This window comes from Nasonia vitripennis (assembly GCF_009193385.2).
Source record: "Nasonia vitripennis strain AsymCx chromosome 3 unlocalized genomic scaffold, Nvit_psr_1.1 chr3_random0009, whole genome shotgun sequence".
In the NCBI taxonomy this organism is placed as follows: Eukaryota; Metazoa; Arthropoda; class Insecta; order Hymenoptera; family Pteromalidae; genus Nasonia; species Nasonia vitripennis.
In genome coordinates, this window is record NW_022279629.1 from 1,406,714 (window position 1) to 1,428,923 (window position 22,210).

At 42.9% G+C, this 22,210-nt stretch overlaps 1 protein-coding gene across 1 annotated transcript; it reads left to right on the forward strand.

Annotated features, from left to right (window-relative positions):
- Positions 1-15,962: 15,962 nt before the first annotated feature.
- Positions 15,963-20,986, forward strand: LOC116416849 (cyclin-dependent kinase 11B-like). The gene is made up of 2 exons (XM_031927051.1): positions 15,963-17,475; positions 20,931-20,986. The coding sequence occupies exons 1-2, from the start codon at positions 15,963-15,965 to the stop codon at positions 20,984-20,986; spliced, it is 1,569 nt and encodes a 522-aa protein (XP_031782911.1).
- Positions 20,987-22,210: the final 1,224 nt, after the last annotated feature.

Below are 22,210 nucleotides of genomic sequence, written 5' to 3' on the forward strand. Positions count from 1 at the left end.
ACTCTCTAATGCACTGTTGTTGTCTGGAGATGGGACCGGCGCGGACTTACTTGTGCGCGGACACTCTTGTGCGTGGACGGTGTATTGTCTGCTCTTGATGGTTTCGTTCGGACTTCGATGTATCCGAGTTCTCTATCGTAGTGCTATCTCTCTTACCTTTGTGATTTCGATGATGGTTTAGTAGGAGCTATTGACTTTCTATTTGAGGATATGATTTATGGTGGTTTCAATTAATTTATTACTCGCTGAATTTGTATTTTGTATTATTTGTTATTGATTTATTTTTAATTGACCCAGAGCACTTCACAGACGTTTAATGTTCGACATTTATCTAATAGTTTCGTTGATAGTATCGTATTTAAAATATGTAGTGTAAAGACTTACAATTATAATCTTAGTAGGTACGCAGGATTTTTCTACGATCCGTACGTGGCCAATACTGATTGAGTTACTCTACACGATTACTCGTGGCAATAAAATATGTTGATCAACTGCACTGCTAACGCCGGAGATTCCACTCGACGGACCTTAGCTTGTACTTCTCTCTACGGTGTGAGTCTGGATTCAAAGGGCTTTCCGGTGATTGTTATGCCGAGGGACGGATTTAGCACGCTCCCAAGGTGTTGGACGGATTTAGCACGCTCCAAGCACTAACACAATCAAACACCGCCGCTTCTCCTTAGAATCAACTACAACCGATAGTGAGCAAGTAACTACGCAAAAAGGGGGCTGCGTGGATCGGCTCCAGGGTTTTTAAAGCCTCGGTGTCGATGCAAGCAGTTTTGTAATTTAGATGAAGAAGATCGCGGTCGCCCAATCAGCACCGGCCACACAGGATCGTCGCGTATGTCTTGCAATCGTGTTTCGCGCGCGAGGAGTGCTGACGCGAAGGTCAGAGCACTCGCTCCGATTTTCTGCGCTCGGTAGTGTATTGTCGCAATCGGTACAGCTCTCGTTGGTTTGTGTGTATGTGGATGCCGTCTATTAGGCGTTATACGCATTCGTACTATAGGTATATAAACGTGGGACATTACATGTATTTTTGGCGCACCTCTTACGATTCTCACAGATCAAGGAAGTAATTTCATGTCAAGTTTAATGAGACGAGTAGCAAAGAAATTCCGTATTAAACAAGTAAAAACCACTGCGTATCATCCTCAATCTAACGGATCCTTGGAAAGAGCACATCATTCATTAACCGAATATATTAAAACCGCTTTAGATAAAGAAATTTGGGACGAATGCATAGAATTAGCAACTTTTTGTTACAATACCGTGCCTCACGAGGGTCATCAGTTCACGCCATATGAGTTAGTTTTCGGACATTTAGCTCGCGTTTCTTCGAACGAGCCACTGAAGCCGGAAGATCTCATTCCCACGTATAATGATTACGTTGTAAACCTTAGTAAACGCTTGAACGAACTCCAAAGAATTGCTCGCGAAAAATGAATTGAATCGAAAATTCGCTCAAAATATTATTATGACAAAAAAAATAAACCCAAAAGAATTTAGAATCGATGATACAGTTTGGTTACTTAAAGGGGGAAAACAATATAAATTAGCTGACCAATATGAAGGGCCGTATACTGTTGTTTTTAACAACCAGCGAAACGTTAAAATCCGAATGAAAAATAAGAAAATTAAAACCGTAAATGCAAATAGACATCGAGTTTCATATATAGAGCCTGAGGAGGTCTAAAAATATGCGTTATTTTTAGATTAATATATGTATATGTATAAATATATCTGCGTACACACATACTTATATGCGCACACACGTCGTTTGTACTCATTTCAAATGTATTAAGTAAAAAAAAAAAGCATGAATACGTGTATCCACTAAACAAACGCCTAACCAAATCAAGAGTGAAGAGTTCAAGCATAAATAAAGAAAGCGATATCTCCCTCTAGGAACATAACACGAAACGACACCATAACGCCGTTGATAATCCAGCCGACGAAGCAAAATGGCAACACCTACAATTCAAGACAATACTCTTAAACAAATCTTGTGTTACGGGCTGCAAATGAGGCATGAGTCCCGACAAGGCATCACTCCTGCATACCACCGTCCCCTAGGGGACAACATAGAATTTATAACGTCAATTATGTACAACAAAAATGAAACTTTCCGCGAAGCTATAGAATCAACTCGTGAAACACTGCGAAGTTTAAACCCAGATAACCAACAAAAGATAACCTACCGAAAAATAAATAAAGCAGCATGCGAACTCATGCAACATCCCGATTTCCGAAGTAAAAAGAAGGATGACAATAATCCATGGCGAAAAGAATATGCCACTATGGAGAGGAGAACATTTCGATTTGAAATATTACGGAGAGAAAGCTTCGAGGGGTGGCCTGTAAAAGAAGTGTATTCGAAATGATTGGCAGCCGAAGGCTTTTACTATACGCAACGCAGAGACGCAGTTCGCTGCTTTTCTTGTAGTGTCGAAATTAGTGGCTGGAGAAACAGAGGCAAGAAAAATCCGAGGGTGGAGCATCATCGCTGGAGCCAGATGTGCACGTTCTTGGGCGGTCTCCCGAGCAGCAACATACCTATGTATAGTGGAGTCATTTGGAGACGACCCATAAATACGGAAATAGCATTGTCCACCGGCGTTCACGAATTACACCGCTACACAGCAGGAAGAGTACGCCCGGACATTGATATCGATAGTCCGACTTATTTACAACCAGGCTTTACGCACATTTGGAATCTCGAGCTTAAATTCGGAAAACAAGGCTTCGGAAATAAAACCACCTTTGGCGAGTGCGAAGAGTGTAAGAAACCACTACCAGTGTGGCGAAGATGCAGCCTTTGCACAGCCATAAGTCTCTCAAACGACGGACGTAACATATATACTCTCCCATCTCATCAACGTGATCTACTAACGAATGTAATATGCTTTTCATGTAAAAGGGATACACGCCCATGCGAATCATGCACGTTATTTCGCAAAAATAACCCAAGAAAAAAGACAAGAAACAACAGATTTTAGTTATAAAACACATCTTTCTCTTATACATGTTTCAGCCGGAATAAAAGGAAAATAACAGAGAAATGGCGTCCCACTTGGTCATCGTACTCAATCTTCTCCTAATAGGAATAAACTACGCAAAAAAAAACACAACCAGGAAATTTTGTTTGGATCCAACAAAACATAGAGCCATGGCAGCAATCTGGAATAATATTTGAGAAATTGCAAAATGTCACGTTCAGCCAAGACTATCGCAATGTCACGATTATGATTGACCTTGCGGTAAGAGAAAAAGCAATCCATAACCTCGAACTTGCGTTTCGCCAACTCAGAGTTATATCAGGACACAGCATACCTGACAATTTTACAACACTTGGATCTTACTTCGAAGATTTGTACGAAAAATTTCAAGATGTAAAAGAAGCTATATTTGCGGTCAGAACACTGAGATGAAGAACAAGAAATACCAAGTACTATGATTGAAAGCAAACTAATTCGCAACCGCCTAAGGAAGGATGTCTACGAGATTTCAAAAGCACAAATATTCGAGAAAGATGGCGGCATATTTGCAGAAAGTGCACTCAGCAAAAAATGAAGAAACTAATTAAGAACAAGGATGAAATTTACTCTAAAATACGCGACTTGCCGATTGTCAATAGCGACTCATCTATGTTGGTTAAAAGCCGATATAACACCCAAGTATATTCAATAGTCATGCAAATGCAGGCGCAACTAGATGAACAACTTGCAAAACTTTAAAGCCATTAAAATAAACCTGCTAAGCATTAAAGAAAATAAGTTAGGAGCAAGTCTTATGGACACGGAAATACTTCGCCAAATCAAACGAAGTTTTAATATTTATTATCGAACATGTAAATTCCCTGTAATTAATATCACTAACGCAGCCGAATTGAACCAATGGATCGAAACAAGTTACGGAACAGACAAAGATCAAATATACATTGAAATACGAATTCCTTGCGTAAACGAGAAGCGAGTACAACTTTACGGAGTCAAGCCAATGCCGATTCCGCAAGACATTAACAATACCGTGCGCAGCGCATATATCAAACCGCGCAGTCGCTATATGCTAGTACACAATAATTCACACTACCATGCCAGTTACGAAGAAATTCAAGAATGCAAACACGGTGACCAATTAATTATTTGTCCAGCACAATGGTTTACTTTTAACGATCAAAATAGTTGCGAAAGCACCCTATTGATGAACCCAGAGGATACAGATTATAACACTTGACGAATAGTCTATAAAAAAGAACACCTTGACTACATGACATTTCTCAAATCTACAGGTAATATTCTGTACGCCTTCAGCAAACCAAATATAATACAATATCAATGTCATGACAATCAAGGCAATGTCACACTGGATGGAGTCGGGTTGCTAAAAATTCGCAACACATGCAACATCGAGTTCAAGGGCATGAATATACAAGGATCAGTGACAAAAACGAACCCGAACCATGAGATAATCCTACCAGAAAAGACATTGAACATAAAGAAACTCACGCACATTTTTAAAGAGCAAACAACAAACGAAATTTTTGAAGAACTAAGCCAAGAAGAAGGAAACCAATATTTCTGGGAGATTGAAAGAGAAGCCCGAGAAATAACAAAGGAAAAGTTTTTACAATTCAAGTATCAAACCGTTTTAATATCATACTCTGTAATAATCGCGATCATATTCATACTTGTGTTAATAACATCGGGAATTATTATTTATTTTAAATATGTATCCAAATAAATAATCGAGAGTGTAAAACGAAATCTTGAAAGATCGTATTTCGTTTCTTTGCACATGGTCATACCCTGGCTGCCCTTCTTGCTTTTAAGCACCCTTCATACCGTAAACGGATTGTACGGTTACGATTCTGGAGATCATCTTTCGAATCTAACAACAATATCATTACTAGATATCGGAGATTGTGACATAAAGAAACCAACTGTTAACGTCACGCGAACTTACGCTCAATTACTACAAATTAACGAATATTCGTCAACTCATGTATATAAATGTTCAGTCAAAATAACACGCGTAATCACGAGTAGCAGCGGGCGAAATAAGTTACTTTAAAGAATTAACTCAGCGCGAATGCGACGTAATGCAACAAACCGGGTATTTTCAGATAGGGGAAACGAGGATGATAGGACTTCGCGGAAATAGTACACAATACAAACACGTGGTTTTTACCGGTAGAAGTAACAGTGAGGGTCAATGCACGGGGGGATCATATTCCGATCCGTACGGACGATGGGACGATGTATACGTCGCAGGTTGGCTTGAAATTTCGCTTCAAGATTATTCAACACCGATACATTTAAACTCAAATAAAATCATATTAAAAACAGGTGTGCGTTGCACCTTAATAAATATTCGGTACTTTATGAGGGCTATCTAAATAAAATCCATGACGAAGTCATGTGCTCTTTAAAATCCGAAGATATAACATTTGCTTTATGGAAAACGACCGAATTGCACAAATGCGGATACATATTTTTTGGAACCGAACATCCGAAATTATTCGTGTTAGAAAATACACATTCAGGAGAATTAATTAAAAAGTCACCTATAAGCACAACCAACTTAGACATTTTTGCATACGTCAATTCAAAATTTTTATACATAGAAAAACACATGAGGGGATAGTTTCAAGAAATGTATTATAAAATTTTACAACAAAAATGCGAACTTGAACGAAAAGTACTTAAAAACGCAATTTCGATCGCAACCATATCACCGGATGAGTTCGGATACAGACTCATGGAGTCGAATGGTTATATAGGCGTGGTGGCCGGAGAGGCGGTACATCTGTTAAAATGTCTACGCGTGGAGGTCAAAATTAGAAACACGACGTGAAAGTGTTACGAGCAGCTCCCAATGCGGCGCGGAGAAGAGGAGCTCTTCCTAGCTCCTAGAACCCGTATACTTGTGAGAACCGGTACGCAAATAACGTGTGACAGCAGAATACCTGCAATGTTTAAAATAGATAGCTATTGGTATAAAATGTTACCTATGCCAATTGTGGGGGAAGAGCCCGAAACGCTTAAACCGCAGTCGAAACCTGCATGGAGGTATATGAGCCCGGAAACTCTAGCTATAGGGGGAATCTACGGAGAAAAAGATTTGAATAGACTCCGTGACATGATACTATTTCCAATTGAAAAACCAACTGTACTAAACAAAATAGCATTAGGAATGTCGGGCAAACAAGTAAACCAAGAACGAATTACGATAACAAATATGTTCGACGAACGAGCTATCGAAGTAATAGCAAGAAATACATGGGATCGGATGTGGTCAAGTTTTTTGGCATTTGGAACCGCAAGTGCGGGACTAATCGGAGTAATTATGCTTTGTAGACTTATTAAATTGCTTATCATGCATAACTACAACGTGCCCAAGAGAACCTTCATACACGGAGATTCCGAATTATCCAAACGAAAGACCGGATTCCGTATAAAGATATATAAGAAAATATATATCACAAGTAATAAATAATAATTGTGTGGAGTATATATACTATCAAAAGCAAATAAATAAAAAAAAATTGTTGTGTGAAGAAAAACTAATGAATACTATATTTATCGTGTGAAATGTTCACTATATATATATATATATATATATTATATATATATATATATATATATATATATATATATATATATATATATATATATATATATATATATATATATATATATATATATATATATATATATATATATATATATATATATATATATATATATATATATATATATATATATATATATATTTATTGCGTGAATAATCAATCTTATAAAAAAAATTATATACGGTGTGTCAAAATTAACCAATGCATAATAAAAATAAGAAGGGCAGAAAATAATATAGAATACGGTATGATAAAAAGTAAAATAACCAACAAACAAATAAATATAGGATAATCATGCAGGAGGACGATACGCCATTCGACGGAGTCATCTCGAGCCAATATCCAGAGGTTTCCAACACCTTGCTGCGATCAACCTGTATCAGATTGAGAGAGGGAGTTACCTGCTTCTACGTAGGACAAATACGAAGATTATCACTCTGCAGCATTTGTTTTATGTCATCCTTCTATGAAAGAGGAGAGACAATAAACACCGTAACTCAGCTACACACGATTGGAATACCTATGGACCCGATACTCATCTGTGGAAGCTGCCTAATTCCATTAGTAACTTCAAGACCAGCATCCGCGTGTGGAAGATGCACCAACAAGCTAATACGACAGACAATTTACGCAAAACAATTCTGTATCAAAGGTTGTACAAAAAACAAATTTGCAAAGATTGCGTACGAAAATCACCGACAGGATCGATATTTGTGAGAAACATATCATTTAAAAACAGTCCAAAGAAACCCGCCACGAAATGCATGGAATGCAAAAAGAGAGTCACTCTAGAAGAAATCAAAGAATGGGAAGAAACAAGATTGACATTACAAGCAAACCCGAATGCTAAGAAAATAGCAGAGGTCAGACAGCTAGATACAATATTCAACAAATAAAAAAAAAAGCTAAGGAAACACCGAAGGAAATAAAATCACAAGGTACAATGACCGACGAATATCCAGAACTCAGGGCACCCAATATGCCAATAAAAATTAATAAAACAGCACAACAACCAACCAACAAAAAAAGAAAAGAAGCAAAACGAGTAAAAAAAGACACCCATACGAGAACCGCCCATAGATAATCGCGAGACGGAAGAAAAAATAAACCACTAAAGAAAAGAAAGAGCGCAAGAACGCCAAAAAAACAATCAACATGTGCAGAAGTGAACACAGAAATAGCCAAAGTCATCAAAGAAATGGCGCCACTAGAAGCCAGCAATACTCCTGTATTACGATCTCTCGAAACAAAAGAAGAAAGGATGCTAGAATTAACAAATGACATGACGGAGGAAAAAGATAAACCATTAAAGAAAAGAAAGTGCGCAAGAGAGCCAAAACCACAATCAACATTTGCAGAAATGAACAAAGTAATAATTGAAGCCATGAGAAATGAGATGCCACCGAAAATTAACGATATTCCTATCTTAAAAACTAACTTGACACAAGAAGAAATGATACAAGAATTAATAAATGCAATGACGGAAGAAATATCAATAGAATCTTTAGGAAATGCCGTAAACGAAATAGATTCTGATCCACTGTCAACTGAACTGGTCTGGAGCTGCGCCCTTGGAGATGAGCGGCTCCGACGGCTGGCCGGCTTCCGTGGCTCCTGGCCACGTGTGGTCGTTACCAGAGTCGGGAGTCGAGAGAGCGAGTCGCGATTTTCTCTGCTGATCGATAGTCCTTCTTCGATCGATTCAGGGCCCTTCGGATTGCTTCGTGCGAATCCGGTTCTGCTATCTCATTCTCTGATGTTGCGTGTTTATTAGTCGGCGTCGGCTATTGTCACGTTGGTTTCCTTTTGCCCCCCCCCCCCCTCCTACTCTACTTCTATATGCTTCGCGCGCGGCTCCTGCCGCCTCGATAGTCGTCGCAATGCGTGTCTGTATGTGTGTGTGTGCGCTTCGCGCGCGTGTATGTGCTGGGCTCATGCAAAGCTGTTGTGAGGGCATATGCACTGTCATAAGGTGCTAAAGATGCTTATATTTTATTTTTAGGAGAAATATAAAATACTCAAAAAAAAATTACAAAAAAGACTGAAATCTCTAAAAAAAATTAACTTTTAAAAAAGTAAAATGTTAGGCGAGTTTGATATATTCTATCACAGATAGAAAAGAACTGAGATCAATCAAACAAAGCCAAGTTTATTATATTTAATCGTAATGAAGCGAGGAACAACTCTCAAAACAATTACTACATAATTTACCATGCCCGTTTCATGTTGTTTTTTGCGAAGAACTAAAATTTTCTTTTTATTTATTAGAACGTCATAGAAACACCGTAAGTATGTACATACAATGAATCGGACCATACAATGAATGGTCAGAGCGATGATCTACGCCCCCGGAGTGCATACTCCGGAGGTCATGGTGAAGCGCTTGAAAAGGCAGAACACCACACTCACACGGGACTCCTGGGTGGTCGTCGAAACCAAAACAGTAACGGTGGGCACCAAGGAGACAGCTATTCGGGTGCTGCTGGAAGGGGCTAAGGTCGAGGCACTGAAGGACCTTGACTTCAAACCTTTCTGTGGAAGCGGCAGGGTACACGTCGTCCCGTTCAAGGAAAAGACAGAGAAAGAGCCGGGTCAGACGGAAGTCGAGGTTATGGAGGTCGATCCTGGACTCAATAAGGTAAACATAGAGGTTGATGTGGGTAGTGGTGCTCTCGAACAAGATGGCTGATCAAGGGCAACGCAACAATGTGAACAATATGAATGGGGCCGGATCTGTACCGGAACCAACCATAGAGCTTACGCAGATTAATCTGCATCATTGCAAGAACGCCTCGACCGTTCTGGCTAGACGTATGGCGGGGGTGCGTACAGGCATTTGCCTAATCCGAAAACCTTGGATTTACAACTGCAAAATCGCAGGCTTAAACAAAATAGGTACACTGATCAGTGGTAGTTTCGTCTCGGCTACAACATGCCTTATTGTTAAGGGGCTTCAGGTAAAGACGGTGCCAAAGTACTGCTCAAGGGATCTATGTACGAGTTGCCGAAACTATAAACAAGAATTTGTAAAGTAATTACTAATGGTAAAGGAGGCACAGCACAATGGGCTTTGCCTGAGTGCTCGACTGGCACGTTCCCGTGCAGGGGCCGCCGCAGTTCACTTCCGCACAATATGACTATGACTAAACATCGATGATACGGCATTAGCTGTATTAGAAGGTGAGTAAAATTTGATTATAAACTATAAAAAATATCTGAATATCAACGTGGCTTTTGCTGATAAGAAGTAAAAATAATTTCTTTCTAAATGTAAAACCCAAATGTTTGTTTATATACAAATGTTCATGCTAACAGTCATTGTATTAGAATCGCGTACACGTATTATTTTTCGTACAAATTTAGTTGACAATTTTTGTCAACATTTCGTCCATATAATCACTATAATCAAAAACTGGTCAATTTCCAACATTACAATTTAATTATACTTTAAAAGCCACTTATCATACAATGCATATATTTTAATAAACTTCATACAAATTTATGTAAAAATTCATAACACAATTTACATGTATTATCTTCTGTCCCCAGTGCAAACCATTCAATTTCAAATTTTATAATTGATAAATTACAGTCCAGTTTTGAACAATTATTTTGCAAATGTTTCATATAGTTATGTGTATTAATTTAATATTCCACAACCTATCATTGACCAGTTTTTAAATATTTTTTTCCAAAATATAAATTTAAAATGTACTAAAATGTTAAACAATAAATATCATAGTAATTGTTATGTATTTTTGTTTGAATCCTTCATTGATTGTGGGCTGGAGGTATTTATGAGCTGAAATTTGATTGGTAATACCTGAGAATTTTAAAGAATTGAGTTATATGTTAATTAAAATCTGCCCTATACTATTTTGTGTTTTTTCTACTATTAGTAATATAAAGGCTTAAATGTTATAATTCAAATCTATTATTTTAAAAAACATTTGAAGTAAGAACTATTACAATCAGAAAAGATACATTTATTCAATAAATCAATACAGATCAAGATCATTTGTAAATCAAAAACGAATGCGATATAATCCCACGTGGAAAAAATTGATCTAGTCTATATACAGGTTATAAATAGCCAATTGTATACAGACTTTATACAAAAGTAATCACTTATTTTATCCAGTCTGTATACAGTCTGCATACAGGCTATACAAAATTAAGCAAAAACAAGAAAAATTTTCCTTGCTTGCCATAGTAATCATCCTCGTTAATTTTTTTTCTATCCAGTCTGTATATAGACTGTATATAGTTTATATACAATCACTTTTGTATACAGCCGATTGTATATAGCCTGTATATAACCTGTATACAGCCTGGATAAATCTTTTTCACGTAGGATTTCAACGATAATAGAGGTTACTAGGTATTTTTAGTTATAAAATATGAATTGTTTGAACTGTTTTTTGCGTAACAATTTGATCCATGGAGGCTTAGAAGGTTTGGAGCAACATTTCCATAGATATCATGGCCTTACAATTTCTCGTGCGATAGAAGATACTGGATACATTTGTGTACAAAATGGCTGTGAATGTTCTTTTGTCTGTTTTAATTCTTTACGTAGGTATATTAGAGACAACCATGATTTTCTTTAGCACAGTGCACAGGTGGTCCACGAAAGTAATGTAGATTTCCCTAACCACGAAGAATTTGGCGAAACAGATAATAGTAATAACGTAGAGCCAGAGGCTACATGCGAAGAAAATGAAGAAAATACTTATCGAAGAAATTATGAAAATGTCGATAATTTTGAAGAAAGTTTAAAAATATATGTTGTCAAAATAATTGGCAGACTTAAATGTCACGGTTCTATGACTGGTGCAATGATAACAAATATTTTTGAAGAGTGCGAAGCACTACTATTTTACGTTTCTTGAATTTACTAAAAAAATTCAAAACGTATATTAAACAAGGCCAGGTAGTTGTTTAAGATTTTATAAATATTGCTGATGAAATATTTCAAATAGATAGTCCTTTTGAGGGTTTAAAATCACTCGATCAGCAAATCAATGCACTTAAACCATCGCCTGACGGCATTTTAACTTAATTTTTAGATGGAGAATACTTCAAAATCTATTCATTTTTTTCAAATATATATGACCGCGATTCGAATAAATAGTAGATTGTGCAACTAGGGAGGGGGGGGGGGGGGAATTGCCTACGGCGCCCTTGACTCCCACTCGTGCTCAAAACATCACACGAGTCTGAAAAAGCGACTCCCCCTTGTTGCACACCGTACTTTTTGTGATAAGTGCAGGAATAGGCCTCTTATCATGCATATGAAAGGAATGGGAAATTCGAGGACTTTTCATTCGACTCCCGTGGGACTAGTTTTTTCCAGAAAAATTTTTTCCTCCCAAGGAAGTAATTTTTTCCAGAAAAATTTTTTCCAGAAGTTTTTTCCCGCTGCTAAGAAAAACTCGATTTTCCATTCATTTTTACATGCATGGAAAGTGGCCTTTTTCTTGCACGTATCATGAAAACTATATTATAATGAATTAGAAATAGTCAACGCATTAGGTTCAAAAACAGGCATTTACAAATTGGGAGCATTTTATTTTCAAATCGACAATCTACCTCAGCATATAAATTCAGAACTAAGCAGCATACATATTTTGACACTTTGCTGCCATACCGATGTTGTTAAATACGGTTTTCAACGGGTGCTTGATACATTGCTTCATTATTTACAGAAGCTTGAAAGTGACGAAGGAGTAGATATTGACTTCGACGACGAGAAATTAATTCTACGTAACATTATCAGCTTTTTTTGGTGATGGTCTTCCGTTCACGAGGTATTCGGTCTTTTAGGTCCAAGAGCCAATAAATTCTGCTGGATGTGTGACTGCTCGAGAGGTCGATTGCATTTAGGTTTTTGGAAAAATGTTGTATGCAGAACAGAAGAAGTGTACAATGAACAATTAGCTATTTTAATACAAAACAATTATTCCGATGCAGCGAAAACGGCGACTGGATTAAAGGGCAAGTGTTGTTTAAATGAATTCAAATACTTTCATATTTCTCATAACAACATTTTTGATGTAAAGCATGATTTACTATGTGGAATCTGTCCCATGATAATAAAATTAGTACTTCATGAATATATTGTTGTACAAGAAATATCCACTGTATCGCATTTAAATGAAAAAATATCATCATTTAATTTTGGTTATGCAGAAAACACTAATAAATAAGCCTAGTGCCAATTTCACTGTAGCGATGCTTTCCAGAAGTGAGCATACTCTTAGCCAAAAAGCTATGCAAATGTGGTGTCTTACAAGATCGTTGCCGTTTCTTTTGTTTGATAAGGTATCCGAGGGCGATAAATATATGACACTTGTTTTATATTTATTGAGAATAATAGAATTGGCACTTGCGCCAAAATTAAATTCATCGTTGTTGGGGTACTTAGATGAACTTATAAACGACTTTACTGAGTGTTTTATGAGACTTTTTCCAAATATTAATTTGATTAACAAATTACACCATCTACGCTGAATGCATAGCATGGTCAGGTCCATTATTTCGTCATTATTGCATGCGTTCTGAAGGAAAACACAATAAAATAAAATTGCGTGCTCAAAATGTTCATAATTTTAAAAATCCACCAAAAACTCTTTTACGTATTTCTCAATGTGTACAAAGCGCAAAATGGGGAGGAGGGGATGTGAAATTGAACAAGTTACGAATAGTATCTGGAACAACAAATTTTGTTTGCAGTACACTTTGTAGGCAGAATCTTATCGATCTCCAATAACAATATGATGATTTGGTATTTAGTGCGAAATCAGTGTTTGTTAATGGAACTGAGTATCAAAAAAATTTATATGTCGTTCTTGAAACAGTTGCTACAAGAACTAATGATTTATTGCTGTTTAGGCGAATGGAAGAGATTATATTATTGGATTCTGAAAAAGTATATTTATACAGTTCCGTTTGCTCAACACAATTTTTTGGCGCTGGCCTTAATGCGTATTGCATACAATTGGACTCTATTAATAATGGTCATAGATTTATTCAAACATCAGATCTTGTATATTACAAAACATTTAGTTACTGGCTCGGCTAGTGATGCGCGCTAGTGGTGTACGCGCGCTCCCCCACTAGTCGCGTCGACTCCGCGACGGCATGCGGCTTCGCGCGCGAGCCCCTCTCTCTCTCTCTCTCTCTCGGTTGCTCTCGCTCTCTCTCTCTCTCTCTCTCTCTCTCTCGGTTGCTCTCGCTCTCTCTCTCTCTCTCTCTCTCTCTCTCTCTCTCGGTTGCTCTCGCTCTCTCTCTCTCTCTCTCTTGCGACGTTGCAAACGTCGCAGCCGCGTCGATACGAGGAATCTCGTTCGATGCGGCCAAGCTCTGAGTGCGCGGAAGAAACAAGCGAGTTGGATTGTTGTTGTCAGTGCCAGCCTGACCTCGAGTTCGAGGAACGGGCCGGCTAACCGTCCACGTTAGCGCGAGAGTGAGCATCGTTGGCGCGAGAGTGAGCCTCGACGGCGCGCGCGCTGATTGGTCCTCCGCATGTCGCGAGCCAATCAGTGGGCGCCGATGTGCGACTCGCTATCCGCGCGGACTGCCAGCCAATCAGGCGCGAGGAAGATGCGCGGGCCCGACGAGCGCGAGTGGAGAGTGAGCGCGAGAACGAGCGAGAAATCGGAGAGTTCTCTCACGACTGTCGACGGAGTACGTCGACGTGCGAGAGAGATACGTGGCCTCCTCTGTTGCGAGGAGAATCGGGAGAGTCTCCCGAGGTTGTGCGAGTGTGCGAGAGTGTGAGAGAGTCATAGGTGCAGCGCGTTGGCACGAGCAAGTGCCGACACCCGGACGAGCCAGCAACCATCCGCACGAGAGGAAGGAAGCTAGCCAGTCCGCCATCATTGTCCGGAGGACCAGAGCAACCAGCAGCCTTGGCGTGGGAGAGCCGAGGAAGCTAGCCGTCACCAGGTCCACGAGAGTCAGGGAGGCGCCGGCGGGAGCACCGACGGACGTCCACCAGGGAGAGAGCGAGTAAGAAAGTATTAGAGAGAGAGAGAGAGAGAGAGAGAGAGAGAGAGAGAGAGAGAGAGAGAAAGAGATAGAGAGAGAGAGAGAGAGAGAGAGAGAGAGAGATCCGAGAGTGAGACGAGTGTGGTGCGGGCACACTAGAGAGAGAGAGAGAGAACTCGAGAGACCAGGGTGTTGGTGTACAGTGCGGGCGCACACCAAGACGTCTTCTGCGCGAGGCGTCTGGCCAGCGCACGCGAGAGAGAGAGAGAGAGAGAGAGAGAGCGAGAGAGAGAGAGAGAGAGAACAGTGCGAGGAAACGCGTGTGCGTGAGATAGAGACAGCGCAAGAGAAAACCCTATAGCTGCGCGGCTGCAGCAAGTCGGGCTTGCCACAAGCGGGAGGCATAGCCCGCGCGCGCGAGAGAGAAAGAGAGAGAGAGAGAGAGAGAGAGTCAGCCGTCAGCGGACTGGACCTGGGCCTGTGGCCAGCCGTCTGCTGCACGAGCGTGGCTCGTGTTTAAGCGTCCCAGTGTAAGCCCTGCGTGGCTAAACTGTGCGCGGGAGGCACTACAGCCACCGTATTGTAGGGAAGGGCTGGGCGAAATACATGTGCAATAAAACTTAACCATTGTGTGTGATCATTTTCCCCTCTCCCTAGCGTTCTCCCAAACGTGATGATCGCGGTCAAATCCTACGTTTAGAAAAATCCTAGTGCATGCGAGGCTCTAGGTGTTGCGCACCTGTGTTGGGAGGCACAGCGTCGCAATTGGCATCCCTTGTGGGGATTCGCGATCATCGAAAGGGAGAGGTAAAGTGTTTTCGCGAGTGTTAGTGTAAAGTGCGCGGAGTGTGAGCGACGGAAAGATGCGCAGCGGGCCACGAGGCAAGCTGCTGACGTCTTTTCGTGTGGAGAGAGACGGCGAAGAGAGCTCAGCGATCAGTGGTCAGCTGTTGAAGTCGCACCATATTGTGCGATGAATCAGCTGACGAAACGGCCGTTCGTAGTGGGACTTGGAGTAGAGCCCAACGCTAAACGTGATAGCGTGGGAGGCTCTACCGTGTCCCCACGAGATGTGCTGCGACGCGTGCGCTCTAGCGACAGCGAGTCAGCCAACGGCGACGACTGGCACACAGTACGTCATAAGCGTCGTCGGCGGGGCTCGCGAGTAAAGCTTTTCGACGAAAGTCGGAAGCAAGGAGACTCCTCGGTCTCGTTGTCGAGTGACAATGAGAGCCAAGAGAGATCTTCAAGTTGGTACTCGAGTGAGAGAGACAGTGTGTGTACTGTGATCGCGAGGTGCGAACGGACAGGTTACTTGCGGTTGTCCGAAAGGATGATAGCAAGGACCGCGGCCTGCGCAACCTCCAGCACAGTCAGTGACGTGGCCGAGGGAGATGTGTTGCGAGGAGGCTCGGGCTCAAGCATAGACGTCAGCGTAGACAGCGGCTATGCGAGCCGAGTGAGTGTCGATCGCAGCGAGAGAGACGCTCGTGTGAGAGAGTTGGAAGAATGCGGACTCACTCTTGAGGATGCGAGAGCTCGAGTCTTTGAGGAGGAGCTTTCTGTAGCTTGGCGAGAAGCTTACGAGGAAGCCCTCCTGGAAGCTCGAGCGAAGCTGCGGGACGAGTTAGCCACGCTAGAGCATGAGCGGCGGCTGCAACGAGTCCGTGAGGAGGCGAGGGAGGCGGCGCGAGAGCAGGTACGGGTCGAGGCGATAGAACAGATGCGTAAAATGGAGGAAGAGCGAATAGGGCGAAAGCCATGTTTGCGAGCCCCAGTCAAAACGACTGATTCAGTTCGCCCAGCTACTCTAGACCAGCTGAGAGGCAGACCGTCTGTGTTCACGAGTGATATTGGTGACGCGGACAAAGAGTTGCTAGAGCCAGAGCGCGAAACGGTGCGACGCCGCGTCTCTTGGGGCAACTCTGGAGGTCGGCCGAGTATGCAACGGAGCTGTGTGAGCTCGGGTGAGGAGTCGGAGGAGGAGAGTGGACAAGGAGAGAAGAGTGCGGAAGAGGAGTCGGAGGAGGAGAGTGAGAGGAGAGAGAAAAGTGCGTCGAGAAAGAGACGGAGACAGAGAGGTTTGCTGAGCAGTGACAGCGAGCTCGAAGTTAACTCGAGCTGCGAGTTTAACTCAGCGAACCTGACGTCATCCGAACGCCGGAAAAGATCAGCCGACTCGCTCAGGGCTTTGGAGTTCCTGAAGCATTGGGAGCTCCAGTTCTCGGGCGAGAGTGATCACGAGGAGGCGGAGGAGTTCTTTGATCGACTGTGTGAGTGCAGAGTAGCGTTAGCGGTGCCAGACCGCGAGCTGCTAGCGGTGTTGCCGTGCATTTTCAAGTTGCAGGCAAGCCGCTGGTATCGGGCGAAGAGAAAGAGCCTACGAACATGGGAGATGTTCTGCCGGGCCTTTCGTCGCCGATACATGGTTCCGTATTGTCGGGAGGATTTGGAGGAAGATCTGCGCAAGCGAACGCAGCACAGAGAAGAGAAGATTGCGGCGTATATCGCGAGTCTTCAGTATCTGGCTTCGCGCTTTCGCCGACCTCCATCCGAACGTGATTTGCTTCGTATCGCATATCAGAACCTCCTTCCGGAATACCGGAGAGCTATTGGCGAAAAATGCGTCAACAGCTGGGAAGAGTTGGAGAGGTACGGCCGACGCTGGGAGCGGCTAAAAGAGTTAGATAGCCGTTGCGCACCTCCGCTGCCAGCGGAGAAGATGCGCGTTCCCGGTGCGGCGTACAAGGAGGAAGGAGAGACCCAGAGAGCCGCTGCAGTCGAGAGGACAGAGCATGCAGGCCCTGGTGACGAGTTGCCTTCTATCGAGGTTGAGGAGAGGACGAGTGAGAGAAAGAGAGCTTCAACGAGGAGAAAGAGAGCTACCGTATGGCGCGGCCTGGTGCGTCCGACCGCTAATGCCGTGGCTCGAGGGGAGAGGCGAGGAGATGGTGCGTGCTTCACCTGCTGTAAAGTGGGGCACCGGGCATTGAATTGCCCGGAGATGATCTGCTGGGCATGCCAACAAAAAGGACATTCACGAAGGGAATGTCCTGCGTGTAGGCAATTGCCACAGACATCATGCCAACTTTGCAGACGAGTGAGCCACTCAGGTCTGTGTCTAGATTGCCGGAGAAAAATGGCAATGCTAGAAAGACGGAGAGCTGAGGAAGGAAATGAGAAGAGAGAGAAGTCAGCGGAGGTGGAGAGAAAAGGATGTGAGAGAGTAGTGCTAGAGAGATGTGCAGGGGAGAGAAGAGTGTTGGCCTGGGACCTAGTGAAAGGGTTAAGGCCAACTTCTTCGAGAGAGGAGTCAGCGAGAATGGAGAAGAGAGGAAGTGAGAGAGTGGAGCTGGAGAGATGCTGCGAAAAGAGGAAAGTTTGGACCCAGGACCCAGTAAAAAGTTTAAGGCCAACTTCTCCGAGAGAGGAAGCATTGTTAAGGGGAGGGGATTGCGACGTTGCAAACGTCGCAGCCGCGTCGATACGAGGAATCTCGTTCGATGCGGCCAAGCTCTGAGTGCGCGGAAGAAACAAGCGAGTTGGATTGTTGTTGTCAGTGCCAGCCTGACCTCGAGTTCGAGGAACGGGCCGGCTAACCGTCCACGTTAGCGCGAGAGTGAGCATCGTTGGCGCGAGAGTGAGCCTCGACGGCGCGCGCGCTGATTGGTCCTCCGCATGTCGCGAGCCAATCAGTGGGCGCCGATGTGCGACTCGCTATCCGCGCGGACTGCCAGCCAATCAGGCGCGAGGAAGATGCGCGGGCCCGACGAGCGCGAGTGGAGAGTGAGCGCGAGAACGAGCGAGAAATCGGAGAGTTCTCTCACGACTGTCGACGGAGTACGTCGACGTGCGAGAGAGATACGTGGCCTCCTCTGTTGCGAGGAGAATCGGGAGAGTCTCCCGAGGTTGTGCGAGTGTGCGAGAGTGTGAGAGAGTCATAGGTGCAGCGCGTTGGCACGAGCAAGTGCCGACACCCGGACGAGCCAGCAACCATCCGCACGAGAGGAAGGAAGCTAGCCAGTCCGCCATCATTGTCCGGAGGACCAGAGCAACCAGCAGCCTTGGCGTGGGAGAGCCGAGGAAGCTAGCCGTCACCAGGTCCACGAGAGTCAGGGAGGCGCCGGCGGGAGCACCGACGGACGTCCACCAGGGAGAGAGCGAGTAAGAAAGTATTAGAGAGAGAGAGAGAGAGAGAGAGAGAGAGAGAGAGAGAGAGAGAAAGAGATAGAGAGAGAGAGAGAGAGAGAGAGAGAGAGAGAGATCCGAGAGTGAGACGAGTGTGGTGCGGGCACACTAGAGAGAGAGAGAGAGAACTCGAGAGACCAGGGTGTTGGTGTACAGTGCGGGCGCACACCAAGACGTCTTCTGCGCGAGGCGTCTGGCCAGCGCACGCGAGAGAGAGAGAGAGAGAGAGAGAGAGAGAGAGCGAGAGAGAGAGAGAGAGAGAGAGAGAGCGAGAGAGAGAGAGAGAGAGAGAGAGAACAGTGCGAGGAAACGCGTGTGCGTGAGATAGAGACAGCGCAAGAGAAAACCCTATAGCTGCGCGGCTGCAGCAAGTCGGGCTTGCCACAAGCGGGAGGCATAGCCCGCGCGCGCGAGAGAGAAAGAGAGAGAGAGAGAGAGAGTCAGCCGTCAGCGGACTGGACCTGGGCCTGTGGCCAGCCGTCTGCTGCACGAGCGTGGCTCGTGTTTAAGCGTCCCAGTGTAAGCCCTGCGTGGCTAAACTGTGCGCGGGAGGCACTACAGCCACCGTATTGTAGGGAAGGGCTGGGCGAAATACATGTGCAATAAAACTTAACCATTGTGTGTGATCATTTTCCCCTCTCCCTAGCGTTCTCCCAAACGTGATGATCGCGGTCAAATCCTACGTTTAGAAAAATCCTAGTGCATGCGAGGCTCTAGGTGTTGCGCACCTGTGTTGGGAGGCACAGCGTCGCACTCTCTCTCTCTCTCTCTCTCTCTCTCTCTCTCTCTCGGTTGCTCTCGCTCTCTCTCTCTCTCTCTCTCTCTCTCTCTCTCTCTCTCGGTTGCTCTCGCTCTCTCTCTCTCTCTCTCTCTCTCTCGGTTGCTCTCGCTCTCTCTCTCTCTCTCTCTCTCTCTCTCGGTTGCTCTCGCTCGCTCCGCCGACCTACCGCGGCGTCGTATTGTGTTTCGTGCTTGTCCTGATTTCGCTTCTTTGTTTCGCGGCGCGACTCCTGGTGTGAACAGGAGCAGGTGCGTGTCGGCTGCGTCGGTACAGCGGTATCCGACAACACCTGGAGAACCGCGGCGGCGCTACCGTGAGGGCATAGTCACCTGCCGAGCCAAGCGTGCTGACTGATGAAATTTACAGAAATCAAACACAGGAAAATAGAAAAAATTCTGCAGGGCTCGGCAGGTGACTATCAAAATATGACAATTGTAAGTAGAAAGGCGAACTGGTTCTTTCGTATATCATACTCATGCTTATAAAGGTAAAATATAGAAATAAAGCTAAATTTATGCATAGTAATATATAAAAAAAGTTGTACCGTAAACTTGTCTGGTTTAACCTTGGGAGTTTTCTCGTTTGACGAATTCTTAAAATTTTTTCTATTTTCCTGTGTTTGATTTCTGTAAATTTCATCAGTCTGCACGCTTGGCATTTCCTTTATTGTTTTTGCTTTTTTCATTCTTGCTTTTTTCATTTTAGTTGATTGTTTAGCACAGGAGGATTTTGGTTGAATACTATCACTTGAATTTGTATGTCTTTTGCTATTTTGTCTCTTTTCACAAGTATGATTTTCCACAATACCTTGTATCGATGAAATTCGTCATAGATCCAAAGTCGTAGATAAATGTATAGGGATATCGATGTAGTCAGAAATAACGATAACAATAGAAATATATATGAAAAAGAGGACTGAAACAGAAGTAGATAGACAAAGTTCAAGATAGAGATATAGGTAAGTCGCTAAAAGTTATAAAAATGTAGTTCTACATAATAAGTTAAAGAAAGACAGAGACAATTGGAAACGCAATAGAGAATTCTTGAACCAGCGGCGACGGCGGCGAAATTGTTTTTTATAATACAGAAAGACTATTTTTAATGTACGTCATGCTTAAAATGCATAATATAATAGTATATTACGATACAAGTGGCATAAGTCGTACCTGACGGCAGGGCGTTTATAAGTGCCTGAGTGCAGCGAATTGCTATAAAGAAAGACTTATGACAGATGTATCGTAGATTATTTTATTGCATCTGTATAAGCTAAGTGCAGACTTATGCCGCGCAGTGCTATAAAATATTTTCGATTAACTTACTTCTCACTTTCAGATGAACATATCAATGGAGAGATCTTTTTGGAATTAGATCAAAATGATTTAACGTGAATGGGAATAAAAATGGGACCAAAAAAAGAATTACTGAAAATTATAAATAATGCAAATAATAATGTAAATACCTAATTATGTAACGTAGTATATCGTATATTATTATACACACCAAATAAAAATAAATTAAAAACTCATTTCTACGTGAAAGTTTCGACGGATACTCAATCTGCCAAAATTGATGCTCAGTAGCAATAATTTGCACCGAGCCCTGTCAAGCACAGAAAATTGAGCAAAACCGTCGAATCCACCCCGAGTTCTTTTGTGAGTACGACCAATAATTTATAACGTACAGATTCTTTTCAAAACTTGTTACAAGGTATTGTGGAAAATCATACTTGTGAAAAGAGACAAAATAGCAAAAGACATACAAATTCAAGTGATAGTATTCAACCAAAATCCTCCTGTGCTAAACAATCAACTAAAATGAAAAAAGCAAGAATGAAAAAAGCAAAAACAATAAAGGAAATGCCAAGCGTGCAGACTGATGAAATTTACAGAAATCAAACACAGGAAAATAGAAAAAATTTTAAGAATTCGTCAAACGAGAAAACTCCCAAGGTTAAACCAGACAAGTTTACGGTACAACTTTTTTTATATATTACTATGCATAAATTTAGCTTTATTTCTATATTTTACCTTTATAAGCATGAGTATGATATACGAAAGAACCAGTTCGCCTTTCTACTTACAATTGTCATATTTTGATAGTCACCTGCCGAGCCCTGCAGAATTTTTTCTATTTTCCTGTGTTTGATTTCTGTAAATTTCATCAGTCAGCACGCTTGGCTCGGCAGGTGACTATGCCCTCACGGTAGCGCCGCCGCGGTTCTCCAGGTGTTGTCGGATACCGCTGTACCGACGCAGCCGACACGCACCTGCTCCTGTTCACACCAGGAGTCGCGCCGCGAAACAAAGAAGCGAAATCAGGACAAGCACGAAACACAATACGACGCCGCGGTAGGTCGGCGGAGCGAGCGAGAGCAACCGAGAGAGAGAGAGAGAGAGAGAGAGAGCGAGAGCAACCGAGAGAGAGAGAGAGAGAGAGAGAGAGAGAGCGAGAGCAACCGAGAGAGAGAGAGAGAGAGAGAGAGAGAGAGAGAGAGAGAGAGAGAGAGAGAGAGAGAGAGCGAGAGCAACCGAGAGAGAGAGAGAGAGAGAGAGAGAGAGAGAGAGAGCGAGAGCAACCGAGAGAGAGAGAGAGAGAGAGAGAGAGAGAGCGAG

Excerpts from the sequence above, each read along its gene's own strand:
- LOC116416849 (XM_031927051.1), top strand. The coding sequence starts at position 15,963 with ATGATAGCAAGGACCGCGGCCTGCGCAACCTCCAGCACAGTCAGTGAC. Across the intron at positions 17,476-20,930 it reads CGAGGTTGAGGAGAGGACGA|ATGAACATATCAATGGAGAG; the intron begins GTGAGAGAAAGA and ends TCTCACTTTCAG.